A 26,422-nucleotide genomic window follows, 5' to 3' on the forward strand; every position below is an offset into this window, starting at 1 on the left:
TCATGAACACAGATGCACCATTGAACATTTGTTAAAGGAATAACTCTTATATTTTTTACTGCTTCACACAGTGAGGTGGAGAACAGACGTCTGGTTGTCCTTATGTGGTGTAATGCTCAGACACTTAGTTTTCTGTAATAAATGCCTTGTGCAGTTCTTTGGAAATCATGCTAAACAGTGTTTTAATGTAACATTTTGTTAAAAAAAATGAATTGGAACTTTGAAAGAAAAATATAAATGAATCATATATGATTTACATCTTAGATATCATAAGCACTTTAAAAATGGCTGGGTTATTTTTAACCCATAATGGGTAAATATTGGACAGAACACACGGCTGGGTTAAAGTTGACCCAATGCTGGGTGTCTTATCCCAACTGCTGGGTTATTATATAATAACCCGGTTGCAAAACAACAACCAAACATTGGGTCATTTTTAACCCAGCATCTGTTCTGTCAAATATTGACCCATTATGGGTTAAAAATTCCCAGACATTTTAAAAGTTAGGGACCGGATTTCAATAATGAATGGATGGGAAAGTTTTTTTTTTTGACTACTTGTGTGTCTGAACTTCCCATTGGCTTTCATCACCTTATCTCAGTAGACACAAAGATTTTTCTGCTGATTTGAGAAGATGAACATGACAAAGAGTTGCTCTCATAGGCAGGTTTATAATTCTTCAGGTGCCATAATGAACATAATTGTCGTGACGTCTGTCGGCAATTATTGAAACACAAGAGGATGATAATTTTTCTCTATTCCACCGTCTTATTAAGATCTTAATACAATTCATACATGTGATATAACTCATTGTATAATATTAAAATGTCTGAAGAATATACAGGCACATCATCAAACAGAATCAGAATTACAATCCATGATCTTTAAAACAAAATGTTTAAGATAAAGGTATAAATGTTCCTATAAAATTTGTCAACTTCACAGCCAGTATGGATGGATTGAAACTGCTGTAGGATACGCAGCACAAGATGAGTAAACCAGCAGATGAGGAAGATCGTGGCCACGGCCATCACGCTTTTAGATGCCCTCACCTGACCATTTGAGGATGGGTTGGATCTCACCTGTGTCTTCTGTATGGTTTGTGGTGGGTCGATCACAACATTTGCAGCTTTAAAAGCTGTTTGTGCCTCTGAATTACAGACACCTTCAATACTGGAGCATCTTAGAGATCTTTGTGAGAATAATGATCCTTCTGCTGGTCTCTGAGATCTCATGAGAAAACAACATTCAATTTTATTCCTGAGCTAGTTTTTCTCCTGACTCTTGATTTTAATTTGGGTGGTTATATGTTGTGAATTGCTGTCATCATTCAGAGACGAAATGACATCATCAAGAAAATATTAGTGATGTCATGGTGACAGCTAACTGAAATGATGTGTCATCAGTTCACATGTGAGTTAATTGCTCAGAAGCACAAGTGTAATTTATGCATTAATGCAGTGAACCAAGATCTCACTGTCATGTGTTTAAAATAATCTCTGGTGATCATAAAACTATGCTAAAAAACACTTAGAATAAAAGCTTCAGCTAAATGCATACACGTGATGTAAATGATATCAAAACAGGCCTTTCAATTTTAAATTGAATATTTGATATTTTACTTGTACTTTTACACAGTGACATCACGCACAATTCCTCATGAAATTCAAATAATCTGCTCACATAAAAATGTAATGTTCTTTCTATAGTGTAAACTTTCAGTTATCATTTATATTTAAGAATCATATTTGAAATAAAAAATATATCACTGACTAGACCGAACCGAACGCTACCACGGTCCTCCAGCGCATGCGCGATAGACTTCGCTCGAAAGCTTCTGCTTCTATGGCAACGGGGCGGGAATCATGGGAGTTGTGTGCGCTGTTTGGAAAACCGGAAGTGGAGGGAGTTTCGAAAACCGTGGAAATAAATGTGAATAAAGAGACGAGGGATGAGTTTATCAGAGTCATGGCATCATGGTAAAGTTTATAGAGAATCTGATTATTGATTGATGAGTTATATATACTGTACGGGTGTGTTTGTGACGTAACGTCATGTGTGTTGTGTTGACGTTTGGCAGCTAACGGTTTATACTGCACGAGACTAAATAACATTCAGATATCTATTAAAACTATATTCTTACACATCGTAAAATGAAAACATGTATTATAGCGATAATTGTAATATGTTTTGATTTTGTTTTGATGTTTATCTCCTCACCTCAGAATGAAACGACTCAATTTTGTGTTTCGACTGATAACATGATAACCTGTCTGAGATTTACTGATAATTGATCTGGTTTATTAAAACTGTTGACCATTCCCGTGTTCACTGACTGTATGCTTTTTTCATAAAATAATCCACTTGAAGCTGAATGTAGATGGAAACAGACTGTCTCGATCTTCTCCCACACTGACCATCAATGCCAAGAATGGAGTTAAAGTTGAAGGTTTTATTGTCGTCCAGCATCAAGCGCAGAAAGCCATGGCCCAGATTCTGTTGGCTGGGGAAGGTATCATCATCATCTTACAGCAAATTAAAGGTGCACTGTGTAGGTTTAACGATTGTGAATTGCAACCAGCGTCTCACTCCAACATTCACTAAAGTGCATAGAGAAGCTTCGGTACCCTATTTGCATGCTTAGATTGTCCAAATTAGACCGTAATGGGCCTAAACACATACTCGCCAAGTAGGTCTTATACTGTTATACTATTGGCTAAACCACGGGTGCAAAGGTGAACCTATCGGCTCAAAGCAGAGAAAAGAACATAAATATGGCAGGAGTAGAGACGATCAACAAACCTTTGCCTATAAAGAACGATACGTCTGAAATAGTTTTTTAAGCCTGAATTACATTTAATTACACCAGAAGAATATGTATTACCTGTTTATTTCCGTATAATAATTACATTATTATATATTATTATTATTTCTCCAGGGTAACAATATACAGGAAGAAATATCGTTAGCGAAGCGGCCACCCATAGAATCACACATCGCATATCTTCTTAATATCGTGCAGCCCTAGTATGTAGATAAAAACATCTCATTCTAATGTAATAAAAACAGTTCATTATGTAAGGTCTTTATACATCATCACTCATAATATAGTTATGTAGATAATATTGCATTTCTGTCATTAGATCCTTTTAAAAGTGACACACTGCACCTTTAAGTATTAGTGTCATTATACGCATGTTTTGTTATTGTAGTTATTTTCATGATTTCATGCTAAGCTGTTTTGTTTCAGGAGAAAGAAGCCGTTTTTCTGTTAGATGACAATCGGCTCAGTGAAATACACTTGCAGTCGGGTCGAACCAAAAAGAAAACCCCAAAACTTCAGGCACTGTTACAGAGAGTGGTGACTATGTCCAGCTGTCAGAATGGTACGTTATGTAGCGCTCAGTGTCACCATCAGGATCTTTCTATCTGGATATGAGCTTACAGTTGTGTTTGTATTAATATCTGTAGGGATGTGGCTGGTGGGTCTTCTGATCTCTGGAGAATTATTTCTCTGGAATAAAGACAAAGATTCCCTGAAGATGGTTTCTGCTGTCCCTGCGGTTCATGACCTGGCTTCCTCCATTAAAGGTTTGTGCCCAAGTTTCATATTGTTCATCTTATTAAATTGATTTTGGCAGGGGTGAGAAGATCTGTAGAGTAAGGCCATGTTTACATTAATGCGTTTACATTTTAAAACACATTATTTTTGCCATATTTTTGCCTTTCATCCAGACTACTCCAGGGTTTTCCATCCTCATAAATGGAGTCGTAGATGAATGTAGCTTTATGTAAACAAACAGCTGGCTTTAACGTGACAGCACATCATTTTCAAAGTGAAAGTGATTTAATTCAGGCAAATGGAGGTTTTGCACATTTCAGCACATCCGTTGTAGTTGTTTCGTCCTGTGATGACACGTCTCTGTCTCATTCAGGTTCAGTAACGACATTACGACTTTCTCTGCTGGTTTCGGAGAATGGACAGAGAGTTTATCTGGCAGCGTTAACAGGACAGATTTTCCTCTGGGAATGTTTGTCACCTCAGGATCTGAGCAGTCCACGAGATATCACAGTGAAAGGACGCTGGAGTCAGATAGGACATCCTGAAAACACTCAGCTTCCCTCCTTAAAGGACAAAGAAGCCTCAATTCATAGCGTGTTTGTGAAGAACCAGGTCAATAAAATCACTTTGAGACAGAAGCTGTATGTTTAGGTTTGGTGCTGATGAATTAATTTTACTTTGATCTTCTACAGGCAGTTGGTGATGTTTGTCTGAGCGTGTTTGTCTTCAGTACAGAAGATCAGTTGACCATCACCTTTCTGAAGATTCAGTGGGAGATGATGAAGGAAAGCAAACTTGGGTAAGACATTATGTGAAGTATGTGCTTATTATTTTATTTAAATCTGTACTTACTGAAATAGTTTTTTGTACCACAGTCCAGTAGGTTTTACTGTACACTGGGTCTCCAAGTCTTACATCTTCAACCAGCTTGTGCCTCCATGTAGACCACTGAAGTCTAGAGGAGCTCTGGTCCCAGCACTATCACCAGATGGTTTATTACTGGCAATAGTCCTTAACCAGAAAGATCCAAGGGTACAGTCGTTACATTTCATTACAGCAAATCATTTACAATAGAACATCAAAATACTGAATTAAAAAAAAATATATATATATATTTGACAGGTAACTCAGGTGTTGTTCATCAGTACCCAGAATTTTGTGACCGTGTCCAGTCTGTTAGGAGGATGTGGCCTTAAGACACTCAATATTCCAGCCAAATATGTGAGGTAAAAAGTCTCATTCACAGATTACCCACAAGACTTTGCACCTGCTAATTAGGGCTGGGCAAAAAAATCGATTTTTCGATTAATCGTTTTTTAAATGTGGTCGATTCAGAATCGATTCTCAAAGAGCAGAATCGATTTTTTTCTTTCATATTTATTTCTTCAAACATTGAACGAAAGATTAACGTTAATCGAATTACTAGTCTTCTTCACTAGATGTCACCCTATGTTTTGCTTTGCACGAGGTTACCAAGGAGCGAGAGGCAAGCCTGTCATTCATTAATTCAGTGCTTAAAATGGCGGTTTCAGGTGCTTCATCGATTTTAATAATTACCCACTTGGAATCGAAAATTGAATCGAGAATCGAAATCGAATCGATTTGACAGCTTGTGAATCGAAATTGAATCGATCTGGAAAATCTGAATCGATACCCAGCCCTACTGCTAATATGCCAGCCTGACTGTTTTGCAGGTCATACTGGGTCGGTTCTGTTAGCTGGACACCAGAAGGGCTTTATCTCGCCTGCGTGCTGAAAAGAGGCTCTCTGCTCATGCTGGCACGTTTGGGTGGACTGGTGTCTCTGTCCACAACCGGATGCAACATCGAATTTGGTGCCGCCCACTTCCTGCCTCTCCATCCATTGGTCACATACAGGTGATTTGATTGGTTCTTCTGCTGATGATATTTACTATGAGAAGTATGTAAGTATGAGAGAAGTAAAATGTCTTTAGTAAATCATGTTGCCTACTTAAAAGTGCTTTTCATGTTTTTTTGAACGGCACTACAGCAGGCATGAGAATCGTTTTCTGCTCACATTTGTAATGCACATTGTCTTGATAATAATCCAGTATGAACACTGTCATGAGTTTCAGATTTCATGATTATTTTACTCCTGTAGACCTCCAGAGCCTCTGCACACACAAGATGGCGCTCTCTCCAGCTCCAGCGTGTCGATTCGTGACCCCATGAGACAGCGATACTCCGTCACCTGGCACCCACGACAGCCAATCATGATCGTGTCTGATGGTTACGTGGTGACTGTGCTCCGACTGCCCAGACGGCCGTCTGCGACTGCGATCATGAGCTCTCTCCTGCTGGACTCTGCTCACGGGCTGGAGGACATACGCAGTACCATGGGGTCATCTGAGATCAGTGTATGAGATTTTAATTTAGTTGCATAGTAGATTTTGATTGAAATGATGGTGTTTTAATGCTCGTCTGATGGTTCGTGTGAATTTTTTTAAGCCTCAGGTCAAATCCAGGTTGGAATCCATGTCCACTCTGACGTTCACAGGAAGTCTGCTGGCTCTTAAAGAGACCGATCCTCCTCTTTCTACTCTACCACTGTACCTACAGGACACTGGAGATCTCACACAGTTTACAGAAAGAGCTCAGGTCAGTCTGTGATCAACACTAAAGCTTATAAAATCACAATCAGACGTGCATTACAGCAATACAGTATTCTCTCTCTTTAGGGTGAGGAAGATGATGAAGACTCTGATGATGGTCTCCACTCACACATGCACGATGCAGGCAAGCTGGAGTTTGCGTCAATGTTTGACACTCTTCATGCACAAACACACTCGGTAGACCCAAAACCAACATCTTCAGCCCTGCCGGAGGATCACAACAAGGTTTATAGGAACCTTCTGAGAGTTTGGGCTCTGGGCGTGTCTGTGGGAGGAGCCGTCGAGCAGAGAGAGCGTCTTCTCAAATACACCATCACCTGCGTCGTTCGGCTTATAAACCTCCTCAGGGTCAGTAGAAAAAACAAAAGTTCATGGGTCACGTGTGCTCTTCGTGTCCTCAGATCTCTCCTGTCCTTCCTGCCGTGGGACGGTACGTGCACTGGAGGCCGCAGCTGTCTGCCCATAGCGGTTGAGCTCAGCAGACGATTCGTTGACATGTTCCTCCCCTTGTCATCAGAACTTTCCACACACAACTTCAACGCAGCTCTGCTCGTCCTCCGAGAGGCGTCTCACAGCATAAATATGACCTACGGTCTCCAGCCGGGGACATTGCATCATGAGGAAGGCGACCGGGTTTCATTGTCATGTGACAGGTTTACAGTCTTGCTGCTTCATGAGGACACTGAAACTAATGCTGAGACCATCACAACAGTACAGGACAGAAATCTGCCGTCCAATAGGTGCTTCTTCAGAAATAATATAAACTAGATAAGTTATCAGTAAGTGGAGTTATTTTATCTTAAGTATGTTTTTCAGATTGGTGGTTATTTGGCGTGATGTCTACAGACGAGCTTTGCAGTACCAGACTAAGTTAAACAACAGTAAAAATCAAAACGAATATGAGAAGATGTCAGCTGTCATTTCTGAAATCCAGCAGGCTTTACAAACAGCTGGAGATTGTCTTGAGGAAAGCCACGCGCTGCGAAATTACATCGGTGAGCTCTCGCACTGAATAAACATACACGTGAAGAGAATTATACATCATTAACCTAATATTCTGTTTCTTTCATCACGTTCAGGTGAACAGCACTTTATTTTGGGTGAATATACTGACAGTGTTCAGGTCTGGAGGGCTGAATTGTTTGCAGAGAGCGAGGAAGGTCAGACTTCATTGAATTGTTTTTAATTCAGGCCACATAAAGATCAAGTTACATACTTAAAATTTTGTGCCCACTTCATCCGTTCTGCATCTGACAGCAGGTCCATTGACGTGTTACCTGGAGACACGCTACTGTCTGGCTCTTCTGTATGCTCACCTGTTTCAGTATCACCTGCGTGAAGCTCAGGCTCTGTGTGATCGTCTGGCCCGTCAACTGCAGCCACAGGCAGGACAACAAGATAAAGAAACATCAGGATTGGCTGGTAGGGTTTACTTTGTTAGTCATACAACACTAACTAAGCAAAAAACAAATCAATCACCAAAGTGATGGGAGAAACAAAACGTTTTGAAGCTTTGAATCAACTAAACCAATTGCTTCGAAAAATTATCCATTAACTCTTTCCCCATCATTAAGGAGTTAACTCGTCAATGAAGAGAAAACTCTTCCCTGCCAATGATGAGTTTTTCTGGCAATTCGTGTTTCTGCTATAATCCGCCAGGTGTCAATCTTACCCAACTTCTAAAACACTGAAGCATCCACTGATCCAAAAAACAGTAAAAAACTCTGTGTATGTTTTGATCATCGCTCTGAATCTGATCTCTAACAAAAGTCATTTACAAAAATGCAATTATCTCAGCTTTTTGCTTAGAATTTGGTAAGAAACCGTTTAAAAGTAAAGTGTTTTGGTTTTTTTCAGACCATTAACACTCTAGCTCCCCTTTTAATGTCATTAAATCTGTCTATAAACAAAAAGGAGGCAAAATGGTAGCACTATCTGTCCGAAAGATGAATTTTTTATCAACGTGCATAATAAAACTGACCTGAGTTCACCTAACCATATTAGACATGGGTCATTTGTGATCAACTCCCCCTAGTGATGAACCATAAGATTTTCAAAACAATCATGATGTAATGAAGCCTCATTTGCTAAAATCACGTGACTTGCCCAGTTTGAAACACGCTCCGAAGCACTGATTCAAAACAAAAGATTCGTAAATGTTTCAAGGCTTCATTAAGTAGTGTTTCAAAATCACCCATCACTTATCAAAATTGAGTTTTTTGGCACACACAGCAATTGCTATCTAAAAATAAGCTCTTAAAAATACATAAATATGTATGTATGAATATTAAAATGTACAAATATGACAAGATATGAAGATTGCATGAAGATCTGATCTCTTGACAAATTCATCCTCTGTATCTTGTAGATGAGTCTGCGATTGAGGTCTGGTGTTTGGGGCCAGTGGGTCGTGAAGCTGCTGTTGCTGTGGTTCAGTCTCTGGGCAGGTTTATGGCTGCGTACTTCACTAACCAACCCATCTGCATTCTGCCTCCACACAGTGTGGAAGTGCTGCCACCTCTCCACTTACCACACGGTACATCAACATACTCATAACAAATAGGATTTTTTGCATGTATGACATTTCTAGATGATCTACTATGTTTGACCAGTGTGAAAAACAGGAAACAATCAATTGCCTTGTTTAACATCTCCAAACCTGTTATTTTCTCAGACAGCCTAACAGTAAGACAGAGTTATAGGAAGTGATATTTTGACATTTGCTGTCACAGATGCAGGCGGGCGTGTCGTTGAGCTGTCTCAGAGTCGTGTGGTGGTTGCCTTGCGTTCTCAGCATCTGTCAGAAGTGTGGACGGTGGACTACGCTCTAGAGCTCCTCCTGCTGGGTGGGCTGCTGCCCGAGGCCGTGTGGGTGGCTCAGCATCTGGGAGACTGGAAGATGGCAGCGACCCTCAGCTTGGCATACAGTAACTACTGCAGCAGCCATTTTGACATGAGCAGGTGTGTGTGATGTAACGCTAACTTAATCATGTTTCCTTAAGAGATGATGACACACTGATTTTATATTTATGTATGTTTATTTTAAGTCTTAAGTGGAGAGAGCTGCACCTTCCCGTAGAGCTGCGACCTGCAGTGATCTTCCAGACTCAGCTGGAGATGTTACTGGGACATGTGGCTATGTGTGAAGAAGATGAGAACACAGGTAAACATGTATGACATATTTATGATCAGTGTGACTAACACTTGCACAAGATTCAAGGAGTTTTTTGAGTCATTGTAAAATAATAATGTTGATTTGCTTTTCAGACCCAGCGTGTGTTGAGGACGTGGAGCATCTTCAGGTTTCTGTGCAGGAGATCTTGAAGGCATCGGTCATGGCTGAGGTGGACGTTTTCTCTCAACCACTAACACGCCTGCTGGACTCGGCCAAAAAACGAGCAGCATCACTTTCTGTTCTAGTTCCTGCTGTGTTTTATCTGCCCGCCCCCCCTCTGTACTGCCCACAGCCTTCACCAGACCCACAGGTACCAGACACATTCTACTGAAAGTGTTTCTTTACTTCTGTGATCACATAGTGTTCATCTTTCTCTGCTTAAGAAACCTCATCTTGACCCATCTACCCTCAACAATTACAGACCTTTCTTCAAGTTGCCTTTTGTTTTGTGCATTGTCAGTTCAATAACTATATCAGCATATCCCATATTTTTGATAATTTCCAGTCTGGTTTTAGATCCATGCACAGTACGGAAACTGTTTTGTTGAAGTTCAGCAATGACCTTTTGCAAATCCTTGATACCGGTTCGTAAGCAGTGCTTGTTTTTAAAGATTTAAGCGCTGCTTTTGACACAGTCAATTATAATATCTTGCTACATCAGTTGGAAAAAGCTGTAGGTATTCAGGGTGTTGCCTTGCAGTGGTTAGCTCCTTATTTCACAGACAGAACCTTGTCAGTGAGCATGGGAAGGTATTCTTCTTCATCTGTTCTCCTATTATGTGGTGTGCCCCAAGGGTCCATTTTAGGCCCGCTTCCATTTTCACTTCATATGCTGCCATTAGGTGCCATTTTTAGGAAATATGGGATCTCCTATCATCTGTTGTACTGAGTTTAATGTGTTTTTATGCTTCTTTTATGTTTCTTTTATGTGTATATTGTTTTACTGTACAGCACTTTGGCGCAACTCGCTTTTAAATTTGCTATAGAAATAAGATTTGACTTGACTTTTTTTATTTGGATGTCATTTTTTGTAGGACACAGTAAGATTATCATGTCTGGTTCTGGAGAGAGACTCTCGGTGTCAGGTTTCTGTGCTGGTCCAGAAGGTTTTGTTGCTCTTCAGAGCTTCACATAGCTCTCGTCCTGCGGCTCAGTGGTACATCAGCAACCTAAATCGCTGCAGACGCTTACTACACAAGGTACGGCCTATTCATCTGTTTTACTTTCTATCTGCTCTGCTGTTTTATAGTCATTTAAAGAATCATATCAATGTTTTGGGTTGTTAGATCCGGAAGATGTCATCTGAGATCAACGCTGACTTGATTCCAGAGGGCTTGAAAAAATTCTTTAATCATCATGGATTCTTTCAATCAAGGCCTGGCAAAGACACGGACTGTGTAACTGTACAAACCATAAGTATGATTGGTTGTGGGCTTAGATTGAGCTTTGCTTGTGTTCCATCAGAAGGTTTGGTTTATGCTACGATCTGTCTGTGTTCAGTATGTTTCAGAGAGTTGTGTGCTCTTTGCTGGATGCTTCATGCCAGAGACCAGCTTACAATCTCATGTAGAAGATACCAGACTGTCAGGAACCAGGATAAAGACGCTCAGGTGCTATGAATGAATTTTTTAAATTCCTGTCATCCGAACAGTTCAGGTCCTGACCCTGGTTTTGCCTCACAGCTCAGTGATGTCAGCGTGGCAGATTTGTGTGTTGAGGCCTTGCGTTGGGCGTGTCGTCTTTTGCCTTTCTGTCGTTTCCTAAACGCAGAAGAAGCCCTGCAGGATTTAATACTTAGTCTGGTGTCTGAGCTGCCACCCTGCCATGTGGTAATATTCACTCATTTTAAGTTTATCACACTTCTAAAAATATAGCATCTGCTCATGCATCATGATGTAAGTAACCTTGCATGATTGTTAGACAGCAGAAACTCTAGCGAGAGCGTTTCCCGAAGAGGAGGAGTCTGTTCGTGTGCCACTACGGGAGAAGTATACATCACTGGTGAAAAGATTGAGACCCGTGTTAGTACCAGACACCTCTACAACAGGCAAGAGCTAACTTCAATGTTACACAACCTATAGTGTTAGATAATCTCTAAAGACACTAATCACATTTACTCACACAGAGGTGCTATCAGGAAGCAAAAGAGCAGACTTTGTCGGGGAGACGATGATGATTCTGATCCGAGATCAGATCAGGCGGAGACGCAGAGAACTTCGGCGCCTGGAGAAGCATCTGTCTACATTGGAGACGTTCCTCTGGGAGAGAGAGGAAGAGGAGGAGAGGGGAGGTGCAGACTCCATCCTAAAACGTCTCTCTCTTGGGATGAGTTTGAGTGACAGCACTCTTACGGACTGTGGTCGCCCCCTAGTGTACAGTGAAGGAGACACAGCCGAGACACTGTCTGAGACGCTTTCTCCTGACCTACAGACCAAGTCTGCACATGGGTAATTCTACTGCCATTTTCTTTGATGTACCATTATGGCTCTTTTTATTTCGTTTTTTAAATGGTTGCCACAGAGATATTTTTGAGGGGATAAACTAAGTTGTGTAAACATAGGACATCAAACATTTTTCTGTGTTTATAGCTTGAAAACAACAAAGATGCAGGATTCAGCTGGCAGATCAATGCATGACCGTAAAGAAGATAAACGTTCACATTCATTGGAACCCAAAGCAACAAAGTCAACCCAAGATGAACTCAAGAGCCCTTGCCTGCCCACAGTGGGAACCTGGGAATTTGAACTGGAAGATGAAGAGTACACAATCTTTCTGGAGTTGTTCCTTAGCTATGTGCTGGAGAAAGGCATGCTGGACGCTGAGGAGTCTGAGCTTCCCTTACTGAGCAGTTATTCCAAACAGCTCCATACAAAAGAGCTACACTCGGCGACCTTTGACCTGCTGACCACTCTCAAACGGCGTCAAAGAGATGGACATCAAACCGGCTGTAAGCGGGGTGCGCGATTGCCCCTGTTTCGGGCCGGTCACTGCTTCCAAACTGTCCCGGTAACCCCAGAACTTCCCCCCTCCACCGAGCTGGCTTCGTCTTTCCAAACAAACACCACGTCTGCTTGGGCTCTACCTGGACATCGCGTCGGACAACCACGAGGACTATTTGGCCTCCGTCAGCAGTCAACGCTGAAGTCCAGTGAGGTTCAAGTGAGGTCAGAGGTTCAAAGCATCAGTCAAAACTCTCTCCCGATAACACCACATGGCAGATTTTGGGACATTATTATCCTCTCACAGGCTGAATTAGATATTCAAGTCCCACTGGACTCCACACTAGAGACTCGGTTTCCTCAGCTGGCCAGGCTGCTGGAGTGGATGATGCGCTGGGCGGACAAGCGGGTCCTACTCTCTCAGCCAATCAGAAAGAGGTCAGAGGGCTCCAGTGATTCTGTGGTTATCAGGGCCAAAGCCTCGACCCCTGCAGTATTATCTGCTTTGGAATTGCTAGAAGAACGATACACCGCCGCCCTGCTGGCTACAAACAAACATGACTCCCATTTTAAGGTAAGAGTGCATTAAATGGTTTATTATTCATGCTAGCTTCATGCTAAATCATACTAGCATCATGTTAACTTCATGCTAAACCATACTAGCATCATGTTAACTTCATGCAAAATCATGTTAGCATCATGTTAAATCATATTAGCTTCATGTTAAATCATGTTACGTTCATGCTAAATTATGTTAAATCATACTAGCATCATGTTAACTTCATGCTAAACCATACTAGCATCATGTTAACTTCATGCAAAATCATGTTAGCATCATGTTAAATCATATTAGCTTCATGTTAAATCATGTTACGTTCATGCTAAATTATGTTAAATCATACTAGCATCATGTTAACTTCATAGTAAATCATGTTAGCTAGATGCTAACTTCATGCTAAATCATGTTAGCTTCCTGATAAATCATGCTTGCATCATGTTAGCTAAATTCTTAATCATGCTAACGTCAGGTTAAATCATGCTAACATCATGTTAGCTCCATTCTAAATCATGTAAGCTTCGTGCTAGCTTCGATCTGCATAGTAAATCATGTTAGCTTCATGTTAACCTAATGTTAAATCATGTTAGCTTCAGGCTAAATCATGCTAACATCTGGTTAGCTTCATATTAAATCATGCTAGCTTCAGACTAAAACATGTTAACAGCCAGATAGACTACTAAACCAAACATCTGTCAAATTTTTAAAGCCAACATAAAGTTTGTCTACAAACTTTTCTATCTAGTTAAATGTATATTCTTTTGCTGAGCTTAATCTATAGGTATGGATTTTATTTAATATTTTAAATCCTAAGAAACTCTAAAGAGGTTTTTCATAATAAAATAAAGCGCTACTCAGAAATGATTTTAGGTCACATCATGACCTGAATGAAATGGTTATATTTGTTATTTTAAATGATGTAAAGCAGCGTCCTGTGGTGGGAGCGATTGAAGCTTCTTCTGATTCAGTCCTGAGGTCGATCACAGACTGGAGGAGAGACAGAGACAACATTGTGGATACAGATCACCCGACATCTGCCGAAACGTCCATCATCCTTCCAAACCTGGATGACCAGCACACCTACAGCCATTAGTGAGTTTACAAGAATCAAATAAAGTTTGATGTCAATTTAGATGTAGTTGTGAAAAGGTTGTGAAAATGTTCAATCTCATAGTGTGAATGAGGTTGAAAATGTTGCGGATCAGATAGACACTCAGCTGTCTGAAGAAGAAGAGGAGGATGATGTAATATCTGATGTACAGAATAACAGCACTGGATCAGAAGAAATCAGGAGAAAGATCAGACAGAGCGCTGTGACTGAAGACGGTTAGATCTCATCTCAAATAGAGTTTTACACTTAAACATATATATATATATAAACATTTCTCTACACTATACAAAGTTTTCTGTGTTGTTTGCTTTATAGATGAGAGCACTGTTGATGATGTCACTGAGGGATCATTGCTGTCGTCCAATCAGAGCAGAGCTATCAGAGAAGCCAAAGCTCAGGTGATTGATGTGTGCAGCCCCACTGACAGATGTAATCAACAGATTGTTAATAAATAAATTATCAACTCTGTTATAAAAGCTGAATGAGTGATGTTTTACAGACATTAACCCTGGCTGATCTGGAGTGTCCAAACACAGATGAACATTCAGATGAACAGTGAGTCTAAAGATATCAACTTACTCAACTGCATGGTTGTGGATGGGAGCTCATGAGGATTTAACCCATTAAAGTCACCATGAAACAGAAGAAATGGTTTTCTTATTTTCCCATTTGTACCGTATTTCCAAGTGAAACGGCTTTTGAAATGAATAATAGCAGGGCTGGACTTGAATTCGTACATACAGACATGATTGGATCGTTTAAAGTTGGGTCATGTTGCTATTTGCTAATCGCTGCGATCTTTTCCCACCTGCCATACCATATTACCGGAAGTAAAGAAAAATTGTTTCGAGGAGGGCAGGAGGTTTGCTTTTTTGATTAAAGATTATTAGGCCACATGAATAAAAAAAAGTTATTAGTCATTTGTAAAAAAATACCACAATATTCAAACACAAAGTTTTTCATTTTAATTTCATTTAGAATTTAACTGGTGCGGTCCCGTAAGCAGGGCACCTGACTTTACTTCAATATTTTCAGGGTTCCTACTCAAATTCCCTGACTTTCACTGACTAAAAAGTAGAATTTTTATGGCCTATGTCTGAAATGCCTTGAGCCTAGATAATGTAGTGTACCCTGTGAGTTTATAAAAATGTAGCTTAAATTCATGAAATGAATAAACAGTGCCAATAAACAGCTCTTTAAATTGTAGTCAGCAGAGGCTTGGACCCAGAAAAGCTATTCCTTACATCACAAGTTAACAAGCGGATTACATTTTAATAAATGGAAACTAAAATTTAAAGCAACAAAAAAATCCCTGATTTCAGAAATTGCATGACCCATGGGAACCCTGTATTTTGCATGTAAATTTTAATCTATCACAAAAAATATATATCGTTGGAAAGGTATAAGAATGCAGTATTCAAACATTTTAGCATTAATAATAATGCAGTGACAGTCATTTATTAATTTGTGACAAGAGCATGCAGCAAACAAATGACACCTACTGGCAGTTGTTGGTAAAACCGCTAAAAGGGTAACACATTTTTTTGTGATAATTTTATGTATAAATATATACTTTATTGCATTATTTTTATTTATTAAAATAAATGTAAACTGCTATAACACTTCCATGACAATCTTTAAACAAGACCAAGAAAAAATGCCAGAGTTATATTAATCTGAAGGTGTACATCATCTTTTCACCCCTCACTTAAAAAGTGCTGCACTAGTTAAGGGTTTAAGAAAGCTCTTGTGTTCAGTATGTTTGTGAGCAGTCTGTGGGCGTGGTCAAAGAGCCCTACTGCTATCACACATAGTGAACTGGTTTAGTTTCCACAGTGACTTTAAACAAACCTCTCGTCACGTCACATGGTCAGATTACCTTCAGTGTGTTTCTGTTTCAGGTCTGAGGGAAATCAAGTCTCGTGTGAAACACAACACCATGATGCTCCTGTAGATACAAACAGGTGAAGATGTTTCGTTCTTTCATAACCTTCATTAGGGATGTTTTATGATTGTTATTTTATTTAACTTCTTTTCATATCATCAACATCTGTCAGTCTCAGACATGAAGCATCAGACGGTGTTCAGCAGGCAGACTTGTCGTCTTCACACCTGATGCCAGCTGAAAGGATGATGTGTTCAGAGAGACAGAGTACTGCTCATCCAGATCCACCTCAGACCAGAGCAGAGATTCAGACCGACCCCGTCAGACAGCTGCTTCAGGATGAGTTATTCAGATTAGTGCAGGTGACTACCTGTGCGTTCATACCATAACACTTCATTCGCGTCTAGTATGAACGCATCATTACAGTATGAGTCCTAACCAGTCCTGATATCTCTTCAGTGCCTCATCTTAGTCAAAGCATTTAAATTTTCCTGATTTCTTCTGTTTCAGCTTCAGCAGATCAACTTCATGAGTCTTATGCAGGTGGTGGGGGCGTCCTTCACTAACCTACCGCTGTCTCAACTCAACCCGCTTCAGTCTAATGTGAACTTACCACAGACCAGTGTGTTGTCTGCACAATCTGATCCCAGATCTGAACCCACACAGAACATCCAACACGCTGCATCTGACAGTGCTAAACGTCCTACACGAGCACCAGGAGAAGAGGTCACCAACCATAGCAATCATCAAAGTGTTGACATGGAGCAGAGGAACCCTGCCCTCAGAACTCGGGTACAATTTGTGGGTGCTTACCAGTACGGATATGTTATATCATATATATTATAATAAAATCAATGTTGTGTGTTTGTAAAATCTTTAAGGATCTCGAGCAGTTGACTATTCGATCAGACTGGGCCCAGGACGCTCAAACAGATGGCAATAGTTTCATCCCGACCTCACAAGGACTGCTCACCACTGCGCATAATCCCACATCTCTCCAGAAGGGTCGTAGTGACGTCTTTAATGCTCACCCAAAATTTACACCTGGACCAAGGGCAGCTTCATCATCACACGGGCTACGACTTTTACAGCTTCAGCCAACACAACCGTCTCTTATAAGACCTCCTCCTTCTCCTCCTCCTTCTGCATGTGTTCCTGTGAGAGAGGCCTGGACGCCAAATCTTCATTTTCCCTCAGTTCACACAAATGTCCTCCCTGATCAGTACAGACCTTCATCTGTCTGTAAAGCTGAGAATACAGGCAGAACGTGGGTGGAACCATCAGCGGCACCTTCAACACTCGTTCATAGGAGCCGTTATAACACAGAGATGATGAGAGGAGGTGCAGAACATCAAAGTTTTCCTCCAGGTCCTCACAGAGCGGTTCCAGTTGTAGGTCTCCCTCTGCTGCGCTTTCACCCTGATGCCCAGCGCCCTGTGACGCTGCCACGTATACCACAACCCACCGTGCCAAAGTCACCCAGCGTGGGTATGGCAGGCACGGCCCACTGGCCCAGACTTCAGCTGCTGCACAGAGACCCTGATCCACCCAGAGCTGTGAGTTTTCGTCACTAACTGTTACATCTGGAACCCTTGTTGTGTATGGGGTGTGATGTATATTTGTTGTATGTGTTTTTAAGGGGGTACAGATCAGCGCACCTCCGGTACGAACCCCTCGTCTTATTCCTCTGGAGGAGCTGTTGAGATGGACTGCAGGGAAGCAGACATGTGCTGACACTAAACTACAGCTATTACAAACAGACAACATCCCTGTGAACAGTCACATTACCAGCTCATCCAGCAAGAGGTGATTAGTTACTTGATTTGATTTTATTATGTGCTGCTCTTGGTGTCAGGTCACAAAAGTGTGACCTTTGAACCTGTGCAGATATATGTGCTTTGTGTCTAATATTTCTGGGTTCTTTCAATCAGACAAAAGAGGAGAGAGGAGAAAAACAAAGATGAAAAGATTGGAGTCACTTTCAGACCAGATGATTCCATCATACCCCCAGATGAGGTTTGAACTTTAAATAGCACTTAAGATCAATACTCATTATAGCTACAGTGAATCATTAAAGCTACAGTGAATCAATACAGCTACAGTGAATCTGTAAAGCTACAGTTAATAAAATAAAACTACAGTAAATCTGTAAAGTTGCAGTGAATCAATAAAGCTACAGTGAATCTGTAAAGCTACAGTTAATAAAAAACTACAGTAAATCTGTAAAGCTACAGTGAATCATTAAAGCTACAGTGAATCTGTAAAGCTACAGTTAATCTGTACAGCTACAGTGAATCTGTAAAGCTACAGAGTCTGTAAAGCTACAGTGCATCAATAAAATTACAGTGAATCAAATAAAACTACAGTGAATCAATAAAATTACAGTGAATCAAATAAACATACAGTGAATTATTAAAACTACAGTGAATCATTAAATTACAGTGAATCAAATAAAACTACAGTCAGTCATTAAAGCTACAGTGAATCAATATATCCACAGTGAATCGTTAAAGCTACAGTGAATCATTAGATTCACAGTGAATCAAATAAAGCTTCAGTGAATCTGTAAAGCTACAGTGAATCATTAAAGCTACAGTGAATCTGTAAAGCTACAGTGAAATTGTAAAGCTACAGTGAATCTGTAAAGCTACAGTGAATCAATAAAACTACAGTGAATCTGTAAAGCTACAGTGAATCTGTAAAGCTACAGTGAATCTGTAAAGCTACAGTGAATCATTAAAGCTACAGTGAATCAATAAAACTACAGTGAATCTGTACAGCTAGAGTGAAATTGTAAAGCTACAGTGAAATTTAAAGCTACAGTGAATCTGTAAAGCTATAGTGAATCAATACAACTACAGTGAATCTGTAAAGCTACAGTGAATCTGTAAAGCAACAGTGTATCTGTAAAGCTACAGTGAATCATTAAAGCTACAGTGAATCATTAACGCTATAGTGAATCAATAAAACTACAGTGAATTTGTAAAGCTACAGTGAATCTGTAAAGCAACAGTGAATCTGTAAAGCTACAGTGAATCTGTAAAGCTACAGTGAATCATTAAAACTACAGTGAATGTGTAAAGCTACAGTGAATCTGTAAAGCTACAGTGAATCATTAAAACTACAGTGAATCTGTAAAGCTACAGTGAATCTGTAAAGCTACAGTGAATCTGTAAAGCTATAGTGAATCAGTAAAACTACAGTGAATCTGTAAAGCTACAGTGAATCTGTAAAGATACAGTGAATCTGTAAAGCAACAGTGAATCTGTAAAGCTACAGTGAATCTGTAAAGCTACAGTGAATCATTAAAACTACAGTGAATGTGTAAAGCTACAGTGAATCTGTAAAGCAACAGTGAATCTGTAAAGCTAAAGTGAATCTGTAAAGCTACAGTGAATCTGTAAAGCTACAGTGAATTCATTCTAATGTTCATTGTTCATTTATAGATTCCTCCGCCTGCAGAAGAAGTGTCAGATCAGAATGATGGTTATGTTATTCCTTTAGGTAAGAAAATACAACTCTTCTCCAGTCTTGTCTCTCTCTCTCTGTCTCTCTTTATCTATCTCTCTATATTCTGTTTTTCACAGGTAGTGTTTACAATATATTCTCTTATGTGTTCCCTTTATACTTTAGGTACCTATGAGTCTGAACTGACAGGACAGATGTTGTTGGATAAAATGTATTCCACCTCAGCCGAGCTTCATGCATTCGCCTCCATGCAGAAGAGACCTCCTGAAATCCAGGATGCCTGTACAAACACTGAACCAGGTATGTGGTCCCATCAGTTTTCAGGTATCTCAAATCTTATGCTGTTAATATACTTACATGCTTTAGTTCACTCTCAAACCTTTCTCTTACTCCAGGTCTGTCTTACTCCATCACAGATAAAGCTTTGTCTGTCCAGGTGCCGTCATCTCCCAGAATGCAGTCTGCTTGTAAGCCCATATTGTCTAATCTTGTCTATAGCTTCTCTTTTATATTGAAAGTGAACATTTTTCCTTAATTGAACAGAAGTCAATTATATCATTGACAAGTACATAAAGAGTTACTGTAAACACTAAAAAGTGATTATTAAAATGGCTGAATTGATATAAGAATAGAATAATATAATTTAATAAATATAAGAACAATAACCTGATGTTATCGGTTTTATCTTTATTTGACATTAGCAATCTGACTCCATCTTATATGTATAGAAAATGAGGATGATGTTGTTGTGTACAGCTATCGGTAATGGAGATCTGGTAGATGTTGCTCCAGTAGTCCCTCCAGATGTCTTCTTGAATCTGCGTTTCTCTAAGGATCAATCATCAGATCAGCCAGAGAGCAGAAGACTCTCAAACACAGATATTGTAAGTGTATTGTCTCTATTACACTGAAAATAATCACTGGATATGAATGAGAGATTGTTCTTCTTCTCTTGTAGAACGCTGAAGGAAGAAGGTTTATCAATGTGATTGATTTGACCGATGACTGTCTGCTACACAATCTGACCCCCAATTCACCACCACCACCACCCTCATCTGCTCAACTCCACCTACTGGCAGCTAATGTCCTTAACCCCGCCCCAGACTCCGCCCCCACTGAGAATATTACATTACAAAGTAAAGAATTTCCTGGTACACATTCATATAACTTCACCTTTACTGTAAATAATGTAATGTAGAGAGATGGCCAATCGAGCAGCACCGATTCACTGTCTTCTCCTAACCAGCAGGTCCTTCTGTCCATCCCTCGTCTCCTGTAGCTGTGGAAACTGATGATGTTCTCAGTGGAGATCCTGTTACTCTGAGTGTCCTGTCAGGTGTTAAGATCCCTTCTCAATCTCTGGAGCGGGTCTTCATGTCCAGGAGTCAGATCTCAGCACGTCTCTCAGAGATGGACGCTCAGCTCCTCAGACTGCAGGACATTGCTGATCACATGGACAGAGAGTTTACCAACACCAGAATGGTACCAGATGTTTTCCTTTCAGTTCTCATAGGCTTCTGTCGTAAACGTTCACAATTCATCATGTCGGACAAAATATTTGTACCTATACAATTTGTACCCGGCAAGTGCCTGCGCTCAGCGTGGACAAAACCTGCCAGGTTTTTGTAAAGCGTGGCGCTTCCATTGGAAACAATTGAAAACATACGCCGGCCGCCGACATAAATGCCTTGGTGTGCACACCCCCTTAGTAATGATTTATGATAGAATAATTAAACAAGAATTGCTGAAGAGTTTAAAATGGTGGTCTTGTGTGTCTGCATGGTTTTGATGTCAGATACTCATCTGTGTGTTTCCTCTCAGCTGGTCAACAGTATTGAAACACTACACCCTGTGATGACGCCCAGCGTAGAGAGAGGACTTTATTCCAGACCTCTAACAACCTTACGTGAAGGTTAGAGAACTTAAACCAAACTTAGCTGCTTGTAGAATTAAACAGACCATTAAACAGTGTTTGTTTTACTGTTGAACAGAGAAAAACGAGAAGCTGAATTTTGGACTGGCGGCTGTCCAAGAGCGAGGAGAGGAGGAGATGTTGTCTTCCACTGTCTGCAACCAAAGTTCAAGCCATTCTCCTCCTACAGGTACTGTTCTGTGTGTTCACATCTGTTCAGATTATCCTGCTTAAGACTTTGAGACAAACATGACAGAAAGCTCAGACAGTGGATGGTCATAATTGTTTTCAACATTACTTTGTGCATTAATCCAGTTTACAGCGATATATTATTACATGGTGTCAGTTTCCAGGTCCTCAGTTTAACACGATCTGTGTGTTTTCAGTGAAACCGGAGCGGCGCGTGCAGGAAACAGATCGAGGTGAGTGACACACAAACACAAACCTGCTGCTGCTGATATCTGATGTGGTATAATGAGACTCACAGATGGACCTTTGTGTCGCTTGTTTTCCTGCAGATTTGACAGACTCTTTGCTTGATGATCCTGGAACGTAAGAAAGATTTTCTCGGTCAGTAACAGTGTCTGTGTTTATCATGTGTTATTAAGCTGTCTGTTTGTCTCTCTTCAGACGCGTGGATGAGACTCTCGGTCTGACCGGACTCAGTGATGTGAGAGACATCCTATCAGAGTTAATCAGAGATGGGGCTTTGTCTCGATCAGCTCTGGGTCTTTCTCAAAGAGGAGCTGGTACATCCAACAGGTGACGGTCTACAAGATAACTGACATGTTTACATTTATTTACAAAAGACATTTCAATGTACCTGTAACCAGGGGCACAGTGTGTACACCTACCCTTCATACTGTAATCATAATTATTGAAGTCAATTAAATATCAAAACCTTTTATACGCCATATTCTTATAGACTACACAGAATCGATTATGATTTTATTGCTATTTTAAACATTAATGGAAAACTCATGCTCTCACGTCTGTGATTGGCTGTAATGATCAACACTGCAAAAACAGTGAAGAAAAAGAAACCTTTGATCTGAATGTAATGTTGTAGTCTACAGTATTTGTTTTATTATTTATTTAATTGCATTTAGAGCACATCATTTTTAAAAACTAGCCTATAAACATATTGGTAACACTAACACATACAATAACTTTCAATAAGGTTGTGTAAGTAAACATTGGTAATGCATTAACTCACACAAACAAACAGTCAACAATATAGTTCCTCAACATGTATTAATGTTAGTTCATGTAAATACAGTTATTCCGGTTAGTTCATGATGGTGCATTAATTAATGTTAACCTTTGATTTTATAAATGTATTCGTAAATGCAAAAATTAACATGGACTAAGATGAATAAATGCTGTAGAAGTATTGATCATTGTTAGCTTATTTTAGTTAATGCATTAACTCATTCTTAACCTTGTTAAGTTTTACCAACATAATTATATAAAATGATTATAGCAATAAGGATGGCAGCAGCGGTGTTGCGTCTGGTTTGTATAATTCATTAATAATTAATTGCATCCAGAATAAAGCAAGCACTCGATTAATACAGTGAAAATCTTAGAAAAGTGAAGAACTGATTATATTTTGCCAATGAAACAAAGTGACCGATAAAAAAGATGCAAAATGCTCAAATATCTGAGGGGGCACTTGACTAGGTTTCACTGGGCATGGGCAAACTGATTCCTGAACATTTTTCTTGATCTGTTAATCGATCACATGTGAGTTGAACAGCTGATATGAGGTAAAGGTGATGAACAGTATTAATCCTGTAGGTCTGAGGTGAAGCAGGGAGGAGTCATGATGGAGGAGGAGAGGAGAGACTTGAGGATCTGGATGAGGAGGAAACAGAGAGAAAGATTGACAGAATATCACAAACAGAGAGAAAAGAAAAGAGAAGCTGAGCACAGACCCTTTACTTCACCTCTCAAACACGTAAGAAGTTAAACTCCTCACAATGTTTTATTAAAATATAAATTAATACTGCCTTTCCTCTATCGATGATGTTTTCAAGCACTCTTAGTTTTAAAGTGGACATATCATGAAAATCTGACTTCATGTTTAAGTGCTATAATTGGGTCCCCAGTGCTTCTATCAACCTAGAAAATGTGAAAAGATCAACACAGTAACTTAGTTTTGGTAAACCATTCACTGCAAGCATTTGAAAAAAATAGCTCATTGAAATGTGGCTCCCCTTGTGATGTCAGAATGGGATCTTATTATAATAATACCGCCCCTTAATCTGCAACTATCCAAGCACGTCACTGACATTTAGTGCAGAGTTCAGCTCATTTGCATTTTAAAAGACACACCCCAAATTTTTGCTCACACCTACAAATTGTCAATTTGAACATGTTATAATAAATTATCTGTTGGGTATTTTGAGCTAAAACTTCACATATGTACGTTGGGGACACCAAAGATTTATTTGACATCTTAAAAATGTTTTGTGAAATGTCCCCTTTAACCATCTGATTAGATTTTAGACAGAAGCTGTGGTTTTCTGTCTGTTTTTAAATCAGTCACCTTTGTTGCAGAATCCCACCTCTGTAAATCTGGCAACAAACAAGAAAGCCAAAGAGGAAAGAGACAAGTAAGATCTTCATTCATTTGCTATATTTAGACATTCTCTAACACTAGTTAGCATCACTTTGTTTCATTCTTAAACACTAGTTGAAAGGTTTTCTTTCAGACACTTGATGGTGTTCTTTGTTTGTTCAGGATGGTTTTACAGGAACATTATGAGCATAGAGCTCGCGACGCCTGCAGTCTGATCACTGACCTCCTCACAACACCTCTGAACCTCCCTACAAACCCCCACCAAAGCCTCAGGTCAGTTAAAAAAGAACTGAAATGTAGATGTACACAGAAGTGGCCAGGCCCCACCATTGGCTAATAGGATTTTTATAAAATAAGTTATATTCCACAACAAATATATTAATTTAGGTTCTTATAAATTTTAAACCGTTACTTTACGAGATACTTCATAAAATATTGTTAATCTGTTAAAAATAATAGTATTTATCAAAATGTGGCGCTCAGTAACGTTTTATCTAACATTCAGTTATTTTTATGTAGTTGAAATGTTATGTATTTTGGTTTTGCCTATGTTCCAGTATAGATACTATGATAGACCAGTCTGACCCTCCCAAGCTCAAATGTCAAGCTTCACTTATGAATATTATTAATTATAATCTTTATTCCTTTTGTCCTTCTCCAACATGTTATTCTTAGATTAAAATAATGAAAAACATCATAATGTGATGTGTTTTTCAGGAGCCAAAGTCAATCATCTGTGAGAAACAAGACGACCCCTAAAACCGGACCTCACGGACGATCAGCGTCCTCTCTTGGAAAGACAGTCGTGCTTCAGAAGAAATCTACAGCAAAACCCCACGGATCATTGAGCAGCAGACTCGGCCTACACCGACCAGGTTCATATCAAAATACACAAACCACCACTACTGCTGCTATAATAACACGAAATATTCAATAAAACTTCATAGACTTGTACTGAAAGAGCAACACAAACCATAGCAGTTTAGTACGGAAAAATGCCATTCACATTTTCTTAAAGGTGCCAAAGAATGCATTAAAATAATGATAAATTGTTCTCTGATAGAAGGCTTGTGGCTTTACAAAACTTTGTTTTTAGCATTGTAATAACATTGTAATTAATTTAATGTTGTGGGTGTACATCTGGACTGTAACGTCACAGTTGGTGTTATGTTGAGATTGGTCTGTTTTTCAGCGGTCTTTTGCATGCATGAGGTTTACATAAGGAGGAAACAATCGTGTTTAAGGTTCCTGATATGTCATTACCATGTACACAACTCTTATTATTGATCTATGCCTACATTAAAACAGTTTTACATTCTACATCACCTTCAAGAAAATTCTAGTTTCATTCATGAAGTGATTGTGATTGGTTTGTCTGTTTCTCTGTTTTTAGCGAGCGCTCTTCCAGGTGACCGGTTATCACAGGTGACTCGACGTGGGATGCTGACAGACGTGAAAGCCAGACAAGGAAAAAAGACGATTCATCAAAGTAAGAATGTTATCAACAAGTTTTTTGCAGTATTTCTGGAAAACATTAGGCTATTTTAAAATGTTTTTGTTTCATAGAGCAGAAAAATGGTTTCCAAACATCTACAGTAAAAGATCAGATGCCTGTGGAGGACACAGATGAGCGACATGTGATGAGTCCATGGAAGCGCTCTATTGACATCAACACGATTCTGAGGTTGGCGGATCAAGAGGTGTGAAGCAGATAAACACTGAAGTTCTTCTGTTAGAAAATGACACGATCACATACATTTCATTGTGTCATTAATGTTACTTCATATTCTGTCCACAGAGATTTGATGAGTATGATGAAGAAGTGTTCACAGGTGTGGATCTGATGGGATTGGACGCTCTTTCTGACAGCACCGGCAGTGTTCTGAGCAAACTTGACTGGGACGCCATTGAGAAAATCGCTGCAGAAGAAGAAAATAAATAACAGAGGGGAAACTGAACGGTTGTTTTTTAAATAATTATTTTGTTTTCACACAGTTTAATCTGTATTGTGAATGATTTCCATATTTGGATTTAATTTATGTGACTGTGTCTCAGTAATTTATGTGATCTGTTTTATAAATTGACCAATAAACATGAATGTTTGCAGGTGTGTTACTGATCCGTTGCATGTTTTTTATTTTCTTAATATCTGACAATAAAATTAAAGCAATAACAGAACTGAACACACATTTTTATGGTTCACTGTGTAGATTTGTATGCATATAATTTAATTTTAAGTAATTTACATTTTAAATTTGTTTTGTTTATATGCCTTTAATAAAATATGCCTCAGGCAACAATATTAAACAGAGGTTTTCTCATTTGTGCTTTATTAATTACATATAAACTTAACAAAAATATCGTAACACGATTGAAAACATGTTAAGAAATAATATTTGAAAAATCTATTGTAAATAAATATTATCTGATTTTAGTAGATATTTAAATTATTATACATTTTTAGAGTTTCATTTTTTTACCAACAGCCTGAATTATTTACAATCTTGTTTCCTATGTGGTTACGGTGACTTTTATTTTGAAAGAAGCGGTAGCGTCATCTTTACGGTTCATTGTGTAGATTTGCATTCATGTAATTT

The 26,422-nt window shown here is 39.3% G+C and overlaps 1 protein-coding gene across 7 annotated transcripts; it reads left to right on the plus strand.

Moving 5' to 3' along the window:
• The first annotated feature begins 1,858 nt into the window (after positions 1-1,858).
• On the plus strand, positions 1,859-25,935 carry cplane1 (ciliogenesis and planar polarity effector 1). 7 transcript variants are annotated; one of them, XM_065264453.1, is made up of 54 exons: positions 1,859-1,980; positions 2,372-2,513; positions 3,252-3,387; positions 3,473-3,592; positions 3,937-4,175; positions 4,256-4,362; positions 4,439-4,595; positions 4,686-4,789; positions 5,258-5,440; positions 5,685-5,940; positions 6,032-6,181; positions 6,262-6,935; positions 7,012-7,190; positions 7,275-7,355; positions 7,453-7,617; positions 8,564-8,731; positions 8,928-9,156; positions 9,243-9,358; positions 9,463-9,680; positions 10,405-10,569; positions 10,657-10,786; positions 10,871-10,980; positions 11,053-11,199; positions 11,291-11,417; positions 11,496-11,817; positions 11,959-12,883; positions 13,791-13,957; positions 14,040-14,191; positions 14,292-14,374; positions 14,476-14,531; positions 15,878-15,940; positions 16,034-16,223; positions 16,372-16,653; positions 16,743-17,417; positions 17,501-17,667; positions 17,793-17,877; positions 19,308-19,365; positions 19,495-19,629; positions 19,725-19,796; positions 20,086-20,213; positions 20,288-20,480; positions 20,576-20,811; positions 21,151-21,241; positions 21,321-21,431; positions 21,628-21,663; positions 21,760-21,793; positions 21,872-22,003; positions 23,042-23,201; positions 23,804-23,859; positions 23,988-24,098; positions 24,543-24,700; positions 25,219-25,314; positions 25,392-25,525; positions 25,624-25,935. In XM_065264453.1, the coding sequence occupies exons 2-54, from the start codon at positions 2,424-2,426 to the stop codon at positions 25,765-25,767; spliced, it is 9,303 nt and encodes a 3,100-aa protein (XP_065120525.1). In that variant the 5' UTR covers positions 1,859-1,980; positions 2,372-2,423; the 3' UTR covers positions 25,768-25,935. The 7 variants fall into 7 exon arrangements, with proteins under 7 accessions (XP_065120525.1, XP_065120527.1, XP_065120544.1 ...); XM_065264455.1 differs by having other exon boundaries at positions 20,579-20,811; XM_065264472.1 differs by having other exon boundaries at positions 20,288-20,465.
• Positions 25,936-26,422: the final 487 nt, after the last annotated feature.

Source organism: Paramisgurnus dabryanus, chromosome 10 (assembly GCF_030506205.2).
Source record: "Paramisgurnus dabryanus chromosome 10, PD_genome_1.1, whole genome shotgun sequence".
Classification (NCBI taxonomy): Eukaryota; Metazoa; Chordata; class Actinopteri; order Cypriniformes; family Cobitidae; genus Paramisgurnus; species Paramisgurnus dabryanus.

Excerpts from the sequence above, each read along its gene's own strand:
- cplane1 (XM_065264453.1), top strand. The coding sequence starts at position 2,424 with ATGCCAAGAATGGAGTTAAAGTTGAAGGTTTTATTGTCGTCCAGCATC. Across the intron at positions 17,668-17,792 it reads ACCAGCTCATCCAGCAAGAG|ACAAAAGAGGAGAGAGGAGA; the intron begins GTGATTAGTTAC and ends TCTTTCAATCAG. Across the intron at positions 19,630-19,724 it reads CTGTACAAACACTGAACCAG|GTCTGTCTTACTCCATCACA; the intron begins GTATGTGGTCCC and ends CTCTTACTCCAG.